Source organism: Gymnoscopelus braueri (assembly GCF_963280865.1).
Source record: "Gymnoscopelus braueri genome assembly, chromosome: 2".
NCBI lineage: Eukaryota > Metazoa > Chordata > Actinopteri > Myctophiformes > Myctophidae > Gymnoscopelus > Gymnoscopelus braueri.
Window position 1 is genome coordinate 43367860 of NC_137604.1, and position 18830 is coordinate 43386689.

At 40.1% G+C, this 18830-nt stretch overlaps 1 protein-coding gene across 5 annotated transcripts in view; it reads right to left on the reverse strand.

The window, feature by feature from the left end:
• Positions 1–294: 294 nt before the first annotated feature.
• The window catches only part of micu3a (mitochondrial calcium uptake family, member 3a), a gene marked incomplete at its 3' end in the record, with an annotated part of 55525 nt that continues 36989 nt past the window's right edge, over positions 295–18830 (reverse strand). For 3 of the 5 annotated variants that reach the window (XM_080456383.1, XM_080456382.1, XM_080456380.1), the window contains 5 exons: positions 12525–12619; positions 11833–12004; positions 4912–5020; positions 4314–4471; positions 295–2217 (listed from right to left, as the gene is read on the reverse strand). In XM_080456383.1, coding sequence (XP_080312509.1) covers positions 2125–2217; positions 4314–4471; positions 4912–5020; positions 11833–12004; positions 12525–12619 — 627 coding nt within the window. Of the gene's footprint in view, positions 2221–2590; positions 2660–4313; positions 4472–4911; positions 5021–11832; positions 12005–12524; positions 12620–18830 lie in introns of those variants that run through there. The other 2 variants (XM_080456381.1, XM_080456384.1) reach the window with 2 other exon arrangements.

Below are 18830 nucleotides of genomic sequence, written 5' to 3' on the forward strand. Positions count from 1 at the left end.
GTATTACCTTGATTACTGTAAATCGCTCTGGATTAAGAGCATCTGCTAAATGCCTAAATTGTAAATTGTAAACCGGTTTCATTTGTCATTTGTATAGGATTTTTTGACTAGGGGCAAATTAGCCTGGGACCACTGCCCCTTGGGAAAAAAACCTTCCTCATGGAAGCACCAGACTCATATCCACGCAGTGATATAGTCTGGCTACGCGAGGCTAGGGGCAAATGCCCTGACAACAACAACCCCTTTTAGCTACATGCACTGTACATGGTCACATCAGCACCAAAACATTTCAAGTTTTCCAAATTAGTTTATTCATGCATTGGTATTGCTTTACATAATTCCACATGAGTGCAAAATAAACATTATAATGTACAAAGTAAAAAGAGTCACTTAACCACTAAACCCTATACTTCCTTGGTGTCCCCCAGGCGTCTATCCTTGGCCGGCAAATGTTTTCCCTCTAAACCAAATCCCTTCAACAAAAATAGACGATTGACAAGCTCACAGCTTGTCAATCGTCTCCTGTTGTGAGCTCCTGTTGTGAGCTTGTAGATCTGTTATTTTTGTGGAATGTTCGCTGATTTGCGCAGAATTTTTGCCAATTATGACACGCCCAGGCCAGAATAGGCTCGCTAGGGTTCATGCTTGTTAACAGGATAGTGATCAAATGTATTCCCATTACCATTCACTACAACCCCAAAGCAGTCTATTCACTCACACACACACACAATCATTACAACAGTTTGAAATGTATCTTTTTATGAAGACTAATTACCTTATTGTCATTCATTACATATGTCATATAGGCTATACAGCTTAGTGATGAGAAAACAAGTTATTTTCCCATCAAAATAATACTGTCAATAATCATTTTGATTGTTTGTGATTAAACTTCAGGACTGCCACCTTTGCCCATGTTCAGTAAATACTTTAATATAAGCTTGAACCAGTTTTGAGGTAGCTTATAAAAAAAGATTTCATCCTGTATATAATATAATTACATATAATAGTGTAAACAACACTATACATTATATATTCCATTATATATTATAATATATTGTAGTGTTGTAGGATTATCAACTATAGTTTTTAGGTATTAATACACAAATAAAAGAATTGTAGTTGTCTCAATCCAGTGCTGAAAAACAATTTGGTTGCCACGGAAGGCGGAATAGAAGATTCATGTCATTCAGATTCTCTCATGCAACTAACAATGTCAAACAAACACTCACACACAAAACAGAGATAAGATATTAAGGATTCCATCTTATTATAAAAAATATTGAAATTATAAAACATATTTACATGTTTCCCTTTCCCTTTCTCTCTGTCTTTCCCTCCCTCCCGCTTTCTCTATTATTGCTCTCCCCGCAATAGTATGAAAAATTTATAAAATTTGGTATAATGTAATGTGCCAATGTAATCTGCCACGACCAAACAAGCAGTTTTAAGTTCATATAACCTGACATCTTTACAAAACTGTACAGAGTAAATTGCAGTGATACAAAATAAATGTCTGAGATGATTAAGATAATGTGAAGATCACGTCTTGAAAGACAAACAAAATATTTTCCAAATAACCAGATTCACAGAGTTTATACATACCGGTACATCTGTTTAAATATAGATATTATTTTAAACATGTTTCACTGATATGGTATTTGCATTGGTTTTAGTTTGTGTTATGGACCTGTCCTGTGGCTGAAGTAAACAAGGTGGTGAGGATTGCAAAGTCCATTTCCAAGTTATTGTATTATATTCTGAAAAGAATGCACAGTATGTCACGTGAGCTTAAGTACAGGGTGAAACTGAATTAGACTATGATGACTAGTGAAACAAACATAAACTATAAGATGATGTTGTTACTAATTATCAGCATAGTAAACATCAGTCAGCTGGAATGATCATGCTTGTAGCTGTGAATTTAAGGGGCTTGGTTCTTGAAAACAGAGGGCTCTGGCCAGGGCTGAGGACTAGTAAATAGTCCAAGTTTACACTTCATCAGACTTAATTTCCCCATCCCTTTCCATTCTGCTTCTTCTTTTTCCATCATCATCCTTGATCATCATCACCCCTGGCTCTCCATCTCCACTGCTGTTGTCTCTCTCTTCCGGTTCTCTAGGCCTACTCCTTGAACCTTCTCCAGAGCTTGCGGACATGTCTCCCAGCCTCAGTGCGAACACAGCCGGAGAAGGAGGCATGGTGGCGCTCGTTCACCTGGTAAACAGAGAGCAAAGACAAGCAAAGTTATGCTGGGAACCAATAAACTTAATTTACAGAGGTCCTGGGACAACATTTGTGTACCTCACTCCTCAACTCTAATGTCTCATTCTCCTGTTCTTTTATGCGATCATTATTCACACCAAATTGAAAAAAGGTGGCTTAAAGGGATAGTTCACCCAAATAAATACCTTTTTTTCTATCAATTAGTCACCCCATAGAGACTTGAATTCATGGATTTGTTTTTGTTTTTGTCGCATTCCTAAGCAAATAATTTGAGGACCGGTAGGCAGCGGTTCCGGTAGGAGACACAAAGGAGACTCTTTGTGTCTCCTACCGGAACCGCTGCTGGTGTTGTTCATGTTTGTACTTATCTGCTAGCCAGCTCCTTCTTCAGGCAGGACCTAAAGGAAGTGAAGCGCTCCACAGCCTTGTAGCCCTGAGAGGCCGGAGGACAACATTGTGGACAGAGGGGAGGAGAGACAGGGCCAGCATGCAAAGAAATGCAGCATGAGAGAGGGACAGACAGACAGACAGACAGACAGACAGACAGACAGACAGACAGACAGACAGACAGACAGACAGACAGACAGACAGACAGACAGACAGACAGACAGACAGACAGACAGACAGACAGACAGACAGACAGACAGACAGACAGACAGAATGAGAGATGGGGTAGAACCAGAGATAGGAGGAAGTGCAGAGGGAGACAGAGAGGAACAGATCAGGCGAGGAGCAGGGGCATGAACAGATAAGGGGAAGATTTATGAGTATATAGAATTAGAATTGAGGAAAAAGGGATTGAGGAATGAAATAGAGAGGAAAGGTGTAGATATATGGTAGATGCACAATTGCACATGGAAGGAGAGTTAGAGAGGGGAGGAGAGAGGGAACATAAAGGGAGAAAACATTGGTTAATAAGCCAAGAATGTGAAGCCAAGACTAAACCGAAAACAGAGCCAGAACACTTAGCATTCTGTGATGAAGATAAACTCATGGTGAAGAGCTGCTTGACCTGATCCAAGATGGTTGTGGTGTATTCAGCATGTCAAGGACATACAACTTCATGCTGTGTGAGTCTGAATCAACTGTCCCAGATTAGGATAATCCTAATCTGAGATACTCAGGCTGTCCTCGACATTTCAAAAATGATTTTATTTCAGTGAAATAATCTTTGTTAAATCCAAAATACCATCATGTATTCTATTTGGAAATACATTTGAAAATACAAATCGTAAAATTATTTGTACTTTCTATTGCTGTATATTTGTGTACCACTAGGGAGCAGCAAAGTTACATCTGATTCCACTATGATTATTCAATGTAACCTCCTCATGCTGGCACTGTGGAATGCTGTACCAGCATTCAGCTACTTCGGCTCAAACATGGGGAAAAATGCATTCTACCATGCTGCTACCAAAATGTGGAATGCCCTACTACCAAAACCGATTAAAGAGCTCGACTCCCTACCCCAACTCAAAACTAAACTAAAAGAATGGCTGACATTAAAATACAATTGAGCTTAATTGAACTGCTTGAACGCCTTGGTAGTAGCATCCTCTGCCCCCCCCCCCTAGTTTTCTACCAATATGTAATTGTATAATAATGCATGGAATTGTATGTATTCTATGAACCAGGCCTACTGATAAATTGAGTACGATGGATATTTTGATGCCAATACTTTTGTACTCTTACTCAAGTAAATTTTGAACACCGGACTTTTACTTGTAATAGAGTATTTCTACATTGTGGTATTGATACTTTTACTTAAGTGAAAAATGTCAGTACTTCTTCCACCACTGCTACCTACCTGGGTGACTGAACACTGCATCTACTAGCTAGGTGGTCATTCTGTATCATTCTCAGGGTCTTTTCCCCACATTAAAAACAATTTTAAATAATTTTATGGTATCGCTACAGTATACTGACTGTCTCTCTGTCTCTCTCTCTCTCTCTCTCTCTCTCACTCACTCACTCACTCACTCATACGCGCATGCATGCCCATACGAATGAATATGCACACACAAATGTGTTGACGGAAATTGACACCTTTTTTAGTCGAAAAAACAAACGTTTAAATGAGCACTGACCCTTCCTCCTCTGTGCAGACGGTCCTTCATGATACCTATGAACTCTTTATAAGACAACTGGCCGTCATGGTCCTCATCAAAGATCTTGAATACGGTGTTGACTAGGTGATGTGTGAGTTTCAAACCTGTGGCCACGTACACCGCCCGTGCAAACTCATCTGGTGCAGCCGGGAGGAGAGAACACAGAATAGCAGTTAATATAAAATACAATACGGAAGGCCAGAGAGAGGGGGACAGAAGCTAATCTGTAAATATGTGTCTTTTTTGTATTCACAAATGAAAGAAAGACAGAAACCGGGGTTGAGGAATGGACATAAACACAAGAGACACAGATGCTAGGTTCATGGTTTACCTGGTATCCTAGTTTCTTGACGCACTATGCTGTTCTCTCTGCATTCTATGTATTTATTTACCTTGCTTATGGTAAGTCGCTCTGGTTAAGAGCGTCTGCTAAAAACCTCAATTGTAAATTGTAATTGAGAGTGATACAAAAGTCCTCATGGAGTGATGATGACACACACACGCACACGCACAACACAAACACACAGAGATGAAGAGCCATTTCATAATTAATAATAATTAATAATCCCCTCCATACCTTGTCCAATGGAGCGGGCAGCAAAGTTGTACATCTGCATAGCAATGGCAAAGTCCTCCAGGTTGTTGAGAAACTGGAAGAAGGTTCGGAACTCATCGAAAGTGATTCCCTGAAACGACCAGGAGAGACCAGAACTCAGCTAATCAGCCAAGAATCAGTGTCCAAAGCCTCTGTGTCTCAGAGTCCCACAGTGTCCCTGGGATGAGTCAAGATGATGATTGTAATTCTTTATTAGGAATAATACCTTGAGATGGAGCATCTCGCAAAATCGAGAATGATACAAAAACCTGTATAAACACCCACTGTTTGAAGCACGATCAGCTGTGCAACACAGATCACCGGTCAAGACCCAGAATCACATGTCGTCATCCAATACTGAATGATGCATCCCATGAAATGACACAATTAAAGGTAGGATAAGTTATATCTTTTGGTTAATAACTAAATGTTTTTATTTTATTTTATTTATTTTGCTGTTAAAAGGTTAAGGTTCTATATTCGGATAGTAATCATTTCTATTGTTCAGTGACAGGGGTCTCCCTGTCTCTCCAGCTCTGCAATAAACAGAAAATAAATTTTCAGGTGGGTTGCCAATTTAAGCCAATCAGGAGAGAGTACCCATTCATCAGCTTCAATTTTATAGTGTTCCAGTTTCAATTCTGTCAATATCTTTCCAATTCCAAAACTATCCTGTATCCTGTATGAGTTCTCTCTCCCGATTGGATAAAATGTGTATCCCGACCTATAGCTATAATTATTATCAGAATATAGAGCTATTTAACACTGATTTGAACAAAAACACATCACTTACACTACCTTTAATGACACAACACTTCCATTAATGGTGCAGTTGTATATGCATGATATTGTGCTTTCTAAGCAGCAGCAGCCTTACAGCAGTGCTTTACTCCACAATATACAGTAACACACAATTCAGTGATGTAACAGTGCCTGACTGTTTGAGAAGTGACTTTTTCTGGATGCAATATGCTTTCAGAAAATTGAGATGCTAATGGCCTGTGAAGATGCATCGTTTGTGGGAGCTGGAAGGACACTGCTGACACCATCTCATGCACTGTGTAATAGATAAAGGCTACAGTAGATAACACATTAGATAGATAGATAGATAGATAGATAGATAGATAGATAGATAGATAGATAGATAGATAGATAGATAGATAGATAGATAGATAGATAGATAGATAGTAGAGGTGTAACGATATAGTAACTGCATCGAAAAATCGTTTTGAATTTTCAACGATCTACTATAATAATAATAATAAACTTTATTTGTATAGCACCTTTCATGACATGAAATGCAGCTCAAAGTGCTTTACAGAGCAAGGATACAATTACAGTTAGAACCAATTTAACAATAAAGCAAACAAAAATAAAATAAAATAAAATAAAAGCAGTAAAATGCAGTAAAATGCAGTGGCCCTCGCCACTACACAACTACAACACAAATGGATATAACTTAAATGTAGTGACCACTGTCCTCTACAACACAGCTAAAGAAATATCCACACTTCACACAATTGCCAATATTACATGTGTACCTTGTGTACCTTAGTAATATATCTTCACACAATTGTCAATATTACACCTTAGTAATATATTTTCACTTAGTAATATTACACCTTAGTAATATATTTTCACCATGTTTACCACGTGTGGACTAGCCCAGGGGATCTGCTAACTTATCACATCCAAACCACACACCGTACACCCCTGAGAATGATATCGGGGTTATACAAGATATATAGAATAAACATAGACAAAAGGATCTGCCCTGGAGGGTCCACAACGTGTCGACGTGCTAAAAATAAAATAAAATAAAATAAAAGCAGTAAAATGCAGTAAAATGCAGTGGCCCTCGCCACAACACAACTACAACACACACAATTGCCAATATTACATGTGTACCTTGTGTACCTTAGTAATATATCTTCACACAATTGTCAATATTACACCTTAGTAATATATTTTCACTTAGTAATATTACACCTTAGTAATATATTTTCACCACGTTTACCACGTGTGGACTAGCCCAGGGGATCTGCTAACTTATCACATCCAAACCACACACCGTACACCCCTGAGAATGATATCGGGGTTATACAAGATATATAGAATAAACATAGACAAAAGGATCTGCCCTGGAGGGTCCACCACGTGTCGACGTGCCCCAGAGGATAATTCACTAAATCCTCCGGATGGAGTTATCAGACTCTTGTCTTTTAACTACCGTGACTTTCTCTTCCACTCACACAAAACAAAAGCAAAGGCATAAAACAACATTAAAATAGGGAATACAGTGAGGAATTAAAAATCAACCAAAGAATCAGCTAAAAGCAAGAGTGAAGTAATAGGTCTTGAGCTGTGCTTTAAAGCTATCGACAGAGGCTGCCTGTCTTAAGTGTAGTGGGAGTTTATTCCACACTGTCGGTCCGTAAAAGCAGAATGCTGCTTCACCGTATTTTTTATATGTCATTGTAGGCACCTCGAGCAGGTCAGCACTTGAAGACCTGAGGGCCCGGTTTGGAACATATCTCTCTAGGCAGTCGGAGAGGTAGGAAGGTGCCAGACCATTTAGAGCTTTATAAACTATTAAAAGAATTTTAAAATCAATCCTAAAAACAACCGGGAGCCAGTGTAGTGAAGCTAGAACTGGAGTGATATGTTCTCTCATCCTGGTTTTAGTTAAAATTCTGGCTGCCGCATTTTGAACAAGTTGTAATCTGTCAGTTGTTTTCTTTGGCAGGCCAGAGTAGAGTGCGTTGCAGTAATCAAGCCGAGAGAAAACAAAAGCGTGGATCAGCGTTTTTGCATCGTCTAACGACAGATAATCTCTAATTCGTGCAATATTTCTAAGATGAAAGAAAGCAATCTTGGTGACATGATTAATGTGTGTATTGAAATTCAATTCAGAATCGATAATCACCCCCAGGTTCTTTACTGTGGTGTATATCGATATGCAAACAGCTAAATATCGTATCGTTTGACTTTGTATCGTATCGAATCGTTTTGCAATGCAAATAATCGTATCGAATCGTTCTGCAATGCAAATAATCAATTATATCAATACTAAGTACTTTTAAGAAGAAAAAAAGAGAAAAAGGGGTTTATATCCAGTATCCAGGTATTTATTTTTCACACAGAATTTTTCGGTTAATAAATAGTTACTATATCGATTTTAAGTCATTGAATCGAATCGTATCGTTCTAAATTAACCTGTCCTGTATCGTTCATGTATCATATCGACTAAATCACTGAATCGAAACATATCGTATCGTTCTAAATTAACCTGTATCGTTCATGTATCGTATCGACAACCAAGTATCGTGATACGTATCGAATCGTTGTTAAAATGTATCGTTACACCCCTAATAGATAGATAGATAGATAGATAGATAGATAGATAGATAGATAGATAGCCCTGCTGCTAGTGGTCGGATGTATATAACACCAACCTGCTTCTTGCACAGCATGTAGAGAGGGGAAGGAAGGCATAGAGACAATGTAACTGCAAGCACTACATGTTGACACAAGAAAACCTTGCTGCCATAAGGCCACTCTCTCAGGTTTGATTTAATGAAAACCACATTCACACGGTTGATACGGTGTGGTCAGCAGTGCTGGGCCCTATAGCAAGAAAATAATATTTTCTTGCTAAAAAGAAACACAAAAAACGATGTCACAATGTTATTGTGATCACAATTTAGTTTTTGTGTACTTTTCCTTCTTTTATTTCTTTTAACATAATAGTGTATGATCATAAGAACGGCATTTTCACACTATGATGGTGAGCATGGAAATTGTGCTTTCCATACATGCTTTATTTATATTTTAAGTAAAGCATGATTTAAGTCTTTAAATCTTTAGTGGATACAAAGGGGTGCTTGACTGACAAAAACTGATTGACAGAGATGTCACTGTATTGCTCTTATTGTGGCTTAAGTCCATGAAAAGCTGAAAGCTGCCCTTGTTGTCGTAAAGGGCCTATGTCTTGAAAAAATATATTTTTAAACTAAATTGGTTCTGTGATGTCCCTTCTACCAAACAAAATCAAAATAAATGAAATTTGAAAAGTGGTTTATTTGTGTCTGTCTAATTTCAGCGATGTAACAGTCGGGCTTCTTGTAATAATCCCATCCCAGGGAGAGAACATTTTCTCCCATGTTTTAGCGTACGCCGTACTGCATTAAAAGCCGGAAGTACGTATGGCTATGAATATTTATTTTTATTTGTTTATCAATATAAAAATATAGCTTTCTAGGCTAATCTCTAGTTACACCAGCATTGGTTCCAGTTATGTGGCAAAGGCTTCATCCTGCAGGTGAAGGTTTAAAAAAAAAAAAAAAAAAAAAGGCATAAGGGCACGCTCCCACTGCACTTTTATATTACCTCTGGGGTGGAATCTGCCAATGCTTTGTCAATGCAAATGCGTGGATTCTTGAAAAAAATGCGCAAGACCGTGAATCCACGCATTTGCATTGACAAAGCATTGGCAGATTCCACCCCAGAGGTGAAATAAAAGTGCGGTGGGAGCGCGCCCTAATGAAGCTTTTCCACAGTCAGGAGTCATGAAGGGCTTTAGCATGTTTGGATAAAGCTATTCTCGCAGTGTGGAAAAAGCTTTTTCTTTTTTTTTAAGTGCCTTCACTGAAAATTACCCCAGCAGCCAGAACAGGTCATTTATCATTGCAGCTGAAACATTCTCAGAACATGCAGAGAGAAAATGTTTTTAAATGTTGTAAGAAACAAATTGTATAACAAAATACAATATATTTTTGTAAAACAGCATAAAACTTTAAAATGCACTGTCTATGTGCAAAATATAGATAGTGAAGGCATGCATGTGTGTGTGTGTGTGTGTGTGTGTGTGTGTGTGTGTGTGTGTGTGTGTGTGTGTGTGTGTGTGTGTGTGTGTGTGTGTGTGTGTGCGTGCGCACACGCACATTGTGCTCACTGATTTCCACAGTGAGTGCAAAGTTTTGAAGGTTATAGTAAGTGAAAAGTTTATTGATGTGTGGGTTGAAACATGAATCTTCTGCATTGATCTGCAATTACAGCAGATCAAACAGTTTTGCACCGAGGCAGCTGATCAGTAGAACCATCGATTGGTAAACTGCTTTTCTGCTGAGTATGCACTCTTCTCTTCAACACCACCCTACTTTCAATTCATACACTTACAAATAATATTATCATCTAGAACTTGATAGTGTTAGCCGTTGAGAAGTTACACTAGACCAAGTGTGGGTTACGTACCTTACTAAAAGGCTCCTTGATGGTAGCTGTCGAAAGAGAGGAGAGCATTAAGCCTAATTTATGATTTGTCGCACAATGGTATCGTTTGCAGAAAATAACTGTTTTTCAAGCTAACAATCTGATGTGTAGCGACTCGCGTTAATGCCCTATTTTCGGCAAGCGACACCATTATGCGACAAAGTTTAAATTAGACTTTACTCAGTCATTTCCCCCTCTCTGACTAACTTACTGTAAGCTGAGTTAGCAGAAGTTGCAACAGAATTTATAGATCGGCTATTTTTGCTATCATTGTATAGAAGCAAGTATACAGGGCTTAAGTGGTTAATGAGAACAAACCTTGGGTTTGTTCACAATTATTATTTAATTATTTAAATATATATATATTTAAAGGTTTTAGTAACATTATTGAGACAATAGGGATGGATGTTATCCTCAGCAGCGATGGGAATTTTATCTCATTAACTCGTGCCATTATTTTCAGTCAGTGTGATTCTACAGTTGGTACACGTGTTGAGCTGTATCTACTTCAGCAAATACACATGTAAAGAATACTGCACTCTTCAGCTTGTCTCCCAAAAATCAGGCAGTACTTTACGAGGCAGCTCAAATTGAACACATTCGCAGCTCCTGGTGCAGGAGTTGAGTGCATTTGTGTCTGCATAAGTGTGTGTAAAAAAAGACAGAGATATTCCTTGTTTGTGTGTAAATGCATTTGAGTGTATACATTCATATGCAGGTATTTGCCTGAATTTGCGTTTGTGGACAGCATTGGTGACAAAATTTGGATGAATTCCAATGAATTTTGTGTGTGTGTGTGTGTGTGTGTGTGTGTGTGTGTGTGTGTGTGTGTGTGTGTGTGTGTGTGTGTGTGTGTGTGTGTGTGTGTGTGTGTGTGTGTGTGTGTGTGTGTGTGTGTGTGTGTGTGTGTGTGTGTTCAGTGGAGCGTTGAGGTGTAGAGAGCCACAACAGCCTGGGGCAGAGCCAGTGGTGGGGAACACCTGACACTGGAGATGGCTAGGGGCTGTAGGGATGGGAATGGGGATGGGGGGGTTACGGGAACTGGAACAGTATAGAAGGGATAAGTGGATGAATGGTGAGGGTTAGGAGAGGGGATGTCGCTTCCTCACCACGCTGTAAGGCTGAACCTTGTCATCCTGTTCAAATCTGCACATGCATGTTAATTTAACTCTGAGATGATTTGGTTAACCGGAATTACAAATGGATCAATTAACACTGAAGACCATAGACATTTGCCATTATTCTGTACTTTTCTTTTAACTATTTGTGCAGCGCTGAGAAGGATCAAACTAAAAGTGGTAATAGATAATTGTAGAAAAGATAATGGATTCCTTCTTCACTGAGGTGATAACATGCAATCTAATTTGATTGTCTCTTCGGGGGACTCGTGAAGAGCTTAACCTCCGTCCTACTTCTCCCATTCAACAGCCCCCCACCCGAGCCTGTAGGAGTCGCCACTGCACTCTCCCCGCCAGACTCCCCCCCCCCCCCCACTCACACCCCCAATTGTGTTCGTATATGCTCGGCCAAGCCGGGTTCACTGCAGTGGATCTGAACCCCTAGACTTAACCCCTGCACCACATGAGCACCCCGGACAGTGCACTTGTGCATTATACATTTGTGCATGTATACCTTCTCATCCGGTATGCACTGGCGGACATTCTCCAGGTAGGCGTTGATGTTCTCCACATTGGTGAAACGCAGGAGGATCCTGGCAAAGTCCTCCTCGCTGATGGTGGTCATTCCTTTAGAATAGGTTAGAAACTCTATTTCCAACACTTCTGTCTGGAGGTTATCCATGAACCTAATTGAGAAGAATGAATGATAAATCATTTAGTTGAAGTAGATCTGCAAAACACAAACTAAGGATGTATTTTCAGCATTCATGGGATTTTAGTGTAACTCAACCCCCAAAGTATTTTTTTCCCCCGCAGCTGCAAATTAGGTAGTGCTGTCTAGTGATTCAGGTCCAGATTTTTTTGTTCTAAGTTGTTGGATCCTGGCCTGAGCTACAACCAATGTACAGTAGCTTGGGCTCTGGAACAGCCAATTAGCAAAACCATGCCGTTTAGTTCCATTTTAACGGTACTGACTGAGATTGACTGAGGCAGACATTGTATCATCTATTCCACTGGTTCTCAACGTGGGGTCCAGAGACGACCAAATGGACCCTTACGGGTTAAATGAACACAGAGGATTTTAAAGTGTTGATTGGGGTCAGAAAGATACACATTTTTTAGTCAATGGGGTCGGTGGCCTAATGCATCAAACTGCGGCCCTGCGGGAAAAAAAGGATCACACATTATAATGAAGGCCAAAAGTACCTGTAGAAGTCATCAAAGGTGAGCTCTGCCTTCCCTTTCTTCCCAAAGAAGTGGACCAATAGGGTGGTGTCAATCATCATGTTCTCATCAGCACGCTGGGATTGGTCATAACATTGAATCGTGAGGAGGAAGAGATAGAGAGAGACAATCAGAAACTGACAGGTAGGTAGCAAGCACAGTGATTGGAGTGACTGGGAGGAATACATGATCAATCCATCATGGCAGTCACGTGCCAAGCCAGCCAGGAAGCAGATTTATCAATCGCACGTGTGCAGAATGTGCATCGAGGACGGCAACGGCAAGCTGTCGATTAAAGAGTCAACCGGTCAGCTCGGATTAATAGTCAGTGGCCATTGTGACATCAACGGTACCAGTCTAGGCAGCAGTGGAATTTTACTTAGATCTGGAAAGTCACAAACTATTAATTTGGCCAATAGCTTCTTACACCCAATGGGATGTTTTATGATTACTCCCCTATTTCCAGTGGACACTTGGTTCTTGAGCTGCTCACCTCCCAATCAAAGAAGAGATGTCCAGAAAATAACTATAACATCACCTTTCTTGGCCTTCTGCAAACTACTAATTAGATTAATCAATTAGTAGTTTAACAAATTTACTTAAAACTACTTTGGGACAACTTTTTAGAATGAGTTTTAACTTAGACCAGATCTTTGGATCTGTTATATGATTAATTGATTATGATGATAATCTCTCAGAGATGTCTCTCCATGCTGCGCAGACTGGTGTTGTTGGGAGTGCTGCGGCAGCAGAGTGAACACCAGACTTGTGTGGTACGGATACAGGAGGTATAACAGACAGATGTGCACAAAGAGACACAACACACAACACACAAACATACAGTACAACAACACACAGAGACATGCCTATAGACACTGAAGCACAGACGGAAGATGAAAGACAAAGAGAAAGAGACAGAGAGAGAGGAAAACGCAGAGAAAGAAATGACGAAAATAACTGATGTTCAACTGAAAACATGATGCAACACGTTTTTCAGTTGGAAAACAGTGATTTCGTCAAGCGACATCAGAAAGAAAGAATATCTCATCTAGCGGAGTATAGGAATTAGAGACAGATGTGGGAAAGAGGATATGAGTAGTGCAGCAATGGCACAGATACACACTAAGCTGAGACAGACAAGTGTTAAATTCACCACATATCATGCATTTCTGATCAGCAAAAGCCACATCAACAAACATCGACAACACCTCAAACGGCAAACAGCGGCAAAAAACCCACAGCAGAAATGCAGAGAATGTGAGTCGATTACACCTTTTTCCATCAACGGAACAGAATCTCAGGTGACGCCTTAATTGGAACTCTGTTTTCTTTCTTTTTGGTTCAATCTCTCAGTCAACTTTTCTCAGAGCTCACCTCTCTCTGTTTATGTAACCCCTTTCTCATTCCTATCCTCTCTTCCTCCTCTACATTGTGTGTGCGTGTGTGTGTGTGTGTGTGTGTGTGTGTGTGTGTGCGTGTGTGTGTGTGTGTGTGTGTGTGTGTGTGTGTGTGTGTGTGTGTGTGTGTGTGTGTGTGTGTGTGTGTGTGTGTGTGTGTGTGTGTGTGTGTGTTTAGTAAAGTGATCTTGTGGCCATTTGGAAACTGGAGGCTCTGTTGTTTGTTCTGTTTGCTCAAGCTTTGTAAGCTGTTGTTTAACACACTCTCTTAACCACTTAAGCCCCATTTTATACTCTGGCTATTTGAAAATAGCCGATCTACAAACTCACAACGTGTCGCATCGCATCACGGTGTGTTGTGAGCTTGTTTCTTTGTATAGGATGAAAGTGGTTAATCTCACTGAGGGAATACAAATTCTACAAAAGAGAAGGAACATTGAGGGTAAATTTACACTACGGATTTTACTGTGTTTAAACTGTACTCATGTGTACATGTGTCGCCTATAATAACATGCCCATAATAGGGATGCCAGGTTGACAAATATATTTGGAAATAAGTGTGCACAAAGTATTAATTTATAATAATAATAATGTGTGGTTGTCACAGCACCAGTAGGATCCAGGATCATGCAGTAGGAATACATTTCTACTGCATTTGTATCCCATGAATCCATAACTTTGAGTTCATGGATATGCATAAATGTGTGCTTTTATAGCGGTTCTGTTAAAATACCCAGCCAGTGCCAGGGTAGGAAGACAGCGCCAGTGACATGACAAAAAAAAAGACAACTTTCTTCTCTCTCTCCCTGCCAATCGAGTGCCATGCCAAGGTATGCAGACATCAGATTAGGATGAAATCTCATGTCCTTTTCAGAAGGTAGAGCAGTTATGTTATTTTGCATCCCCATCATCATCATCGTCATCATCATAATAACATCAACATCACCAACACAATGCCATTATGTGGTTCTACCTTCAGGTTAAAATCCTACAGTCCAATGTGGGAGAGGAGGAAAATGTCATACAAGCTGATAAAAACGTTTGCAGGAGAAGAGAGCAAGAAATATCAGGCTTGCTCCATTTGAAAAACCACAAAGATGGCTGTCCCTAAGCAGTCATTTAGGTGTGTATGTTTGGAATCAGTTGCAAAGAAGAGAAATTAGCAAATAAATAAAATGGAACTGCAGTGACAATGACAATGACAGATTAATAAGAAATAATAATAATTGGAGAAGAATAAATAAAGAGTTTTGCTAAGGACCTATAGTTGGGGTCAGAGCAAGATAAAAAAAATGCCTCAAAATTATACATAGCAAAAGGTTAGAAAGAGAATTTCAAGTACCAACATCTCCTTGGAATGTAAGGTAAACTCAGTAGATTTAGTAATACATTATACTAATTATTACATTATTAGATAAGCCTTCGGGATTACTTTACAAAATCAAGTTGGGTTTTCAGATTAGGGAACTCAACTACTGCAGGTTAGTAGGGTAGGAGGTGTGGGTAGGGGGGTCTTTAACCATGGTTACTACTATATACTGTTCAACAAATGTATTATATGCATTATAGTCTCACGTAGCCAGACTTTCAGAGATCTCCGCGGCGGAGCTAGGCGGAGATATCCTATTCTCTGGCTCTACAAGAATACATTGCGGTTATTGCGGTGCTAGTTATACTTTATTGATCCCTGTGAGTAAATTCCTCCTCTGCTTTTAAAGGGATAGTTCACCCTCAAAATTACTTTTTTTCTTTCAATTAGTCACCCCATGGAGACTTGAATTCATGGATGTTTTTTGTTTTTGTCGCATTCCTAAGCCAATAACTTGACCAGCAGCGGTTCCAGTAGGAGACACAAAGAGTCTCCTTTGTGTCTCCTACCGGAACCGCTGCCTACCGGTCCGCTGGTCATCAAATTATTGGCTTAGGAATGCAACAAAAACAAAAAAATATCCATGAATTGAAATCTCCATGGGGTGACTAATCGATAGGAAAAAAATATGTTTTTGGGTGAACTATCCCTTTAACCCATCCTCACTATTAGGAGCTGCTCACTGGCTATGGTCAGCCAGTGAGCAATGCCCGGGGACCAGCTCCAGGCCAGTGCCAGGAGTCCACAAAGAAAGGTCCCAGTCAGGCTCAAACCCAGGACCCTCTTTCTGTGAGGCAACAGTGCTAACCACTAACAACCATATGCCACCCTGGCTATGGATAAGAGTACATTCCAAGAGCCACACAAAAGGCCTAACAGTTAATGTTTAACAACTTTAACTCCATATACTGTACATTGGCTATGTGAGCTTACAGCCTATACACCTGCTATTTTCAAAGAATCTTGAAAAATGTGACATTTTGGAATATTTTGGAAACAAGTTAACGAATGGCACGAATATTTTCAGATGGGGGTACATATTAATTTGGGGGTCCTTGACATGACAAAGTCTGAGAACCACTGAAGTAGGAGACCATACGCAGGCAGCTGTACGACAGACAGCTTTCCTGGTTGCTTCTGAGTCACATGTGCATCTTGTCATTAAATGTTTTGATTAGCAACAAATTAAGAATGATGTCATAAAAGCCTTCACTTCAGCTGTTTCATCACAGGTGTTTCATGCCACTGTCTTGCCTTTCAAGATAAGTCTTTCATTTGGATAAATGAAGATTTAACTCAGACTTTCTGATTCATTTCAGTGTCTTGTAATTAAATGTCTGAAAAGGGACAAATGGTACAAAAATAAACATATCTACTGATGTCTATATGACACATGAGCTCTTCAGACAGAATCTAGTCACCTTTGTGTCGTTCTGTTCTGTATCTTTCCTTCCTCCTCTGTTTTCACCTCCCTCCTTCCCTCTCTTATTCCATACTAATGTAAACTCCTCTATCCAGTTTGAACAATAAGCAAATTGTAGTGAGGCTATGTGATACCCTTGAGGTGGCAGTGTACCAGGCACTTATAGGGCCTAGCCTAGATTCACAGGTCACAGGTGACCATGATGTCCATCTTGGATGGAGGTGGATAACCTGAAGAGGGTTGAAGACTTTGCTTATGAATGATGGAGTGATGCCTATAAACATCTTCCTTCCCTTGCTTTGATTTGAAAGCACAACCCAATGCCATAGATTGACCCAATAAAAGCAGTTCCTGGAAGCAACAATCATGTTTCAGAACAAAAGTGAACTGAGGATATTCATGCTGTTGCTGGTCACCAGTCACAGTAACCATGTGCCTGACACCTTAAGGGTTGTCCACACCAAGAACGATAACTATAAATATGTCATTTAAAAAATGGTACAAACTGAAACAGAGGGGAGAGTCCACACACCACAACTGTAATGAACAACGACATTGGCGAACGATAAAATTGGAATCACTTTCAGAGCAATATTATGAACCATAGAAACTGAGTCAATCAATATCCGTTCGAATTTACAGGGCACACAAAACTCTCGTTCATGTTTACAGAACATTATCATCCATCAGTGTGAATGCTCACATTATTATCGTTACAATTATTATTGTAGTTATCAGTGCTGGTGTGGACGGCCCTTAACTCTAAATGCTTAACTCCTGAACTCGTGTCATAAACAAACAAGCGTGTGGTTCCTGGAAGCTCAGTAGCGGTATCACGGTGAGCTCATCATTACCATGACTACGTAATCATTACCACGCCCCCCAAGGCACGAGCCAACACCTGGTGTGTATTGTATATATATGTGTGTGTGTGTGTGTGTGTGTGTGTGTGTGTGTGTGTGTGTGTGTGTGTGTGTGTGTGTGTGTGTGTGTGTGTGTGTGTGTGTGTGTGTGTGTGTGTGTGTGTGTGTGTGTGTGTGTGAGTGTGCCCGAGTGACTGACTGACACAATGGCTACGCTTTGATGTTAGCTGGAGGTAAAAACAGTAATTACTGATGTAAATACTAAATGCCCCCCAACCCCTGAGTTTCTGAGTAATACTTGGAAGGAAATAAGTATTTAGTCATCAGTCAGACTGACAGTCAGTCACACCTACAGTACAAGGGCTAAAAGCCTAACTCGCAGACCCTAAAACCCCATGTCCCATATTCTCTCTTTTTCTATCCCATGTATTTCTCCCTTCCTACCTCCTTCTCTCTATCTACTCTTAGCTTTCACTCTCCTATGAAGAAGGTACAGCACCTCACAACATGGCGGCCCTCATCCATTGAGTTCAAGCGCCATCTTGTGAGGTTTGCCGCCATTGCTTTCAATGGTGTGACGTCACGTTATCTTTCTGAATAGCCCATGGGTTCCCAACCTTTTCTGGTTCAGGGCCCACTTGAAAATCTTTGAAAGCGTTGGCGACCCACCCATCTGACCACTAAACACGGCAGCCATAGGAATAATGTAGTATTACTTAAAATTCCTATTTATCAGTATCACAATGAAAACAAAAAATACCATGACTTTTCTTTACATGCATTTTTGTTTGTTATATTATCAATAAAATCTTTGTGTTTTGCCAATTATTTGGAGGCCCACGTGCAATATCCTCACGGCCCACAGGTTGGGAATCGCTGTCCTATACCAATCAGAAAACACTACTAAAATGTCCTCTCTCCACATTTCTCCACATTGCCAGTCAGTACCTCCCTGCACCTGACAAACACAGTGAGGTAATGGTTGATTCAATCTCTCTACCTCTCCATCCCTCCCTCCTTTTCTCTTTCACACAGCCTGTCAGTCACTCAGTCCCTCCTTCACCAGACAAAAACAGAGAGGTATAAACGGTGACTAATCTGTTGAGTAAACACATCCTTCCCCTCCCCTTCTTTAAATAGGACTTGTTACCTCTTTCTTTCCCTTAAATGTGCCCTCCTCTTCACTTCTTCTCCCCTGTGTCCTTCCTCCTCCCCCCTGATTTCCCATAGCATGCC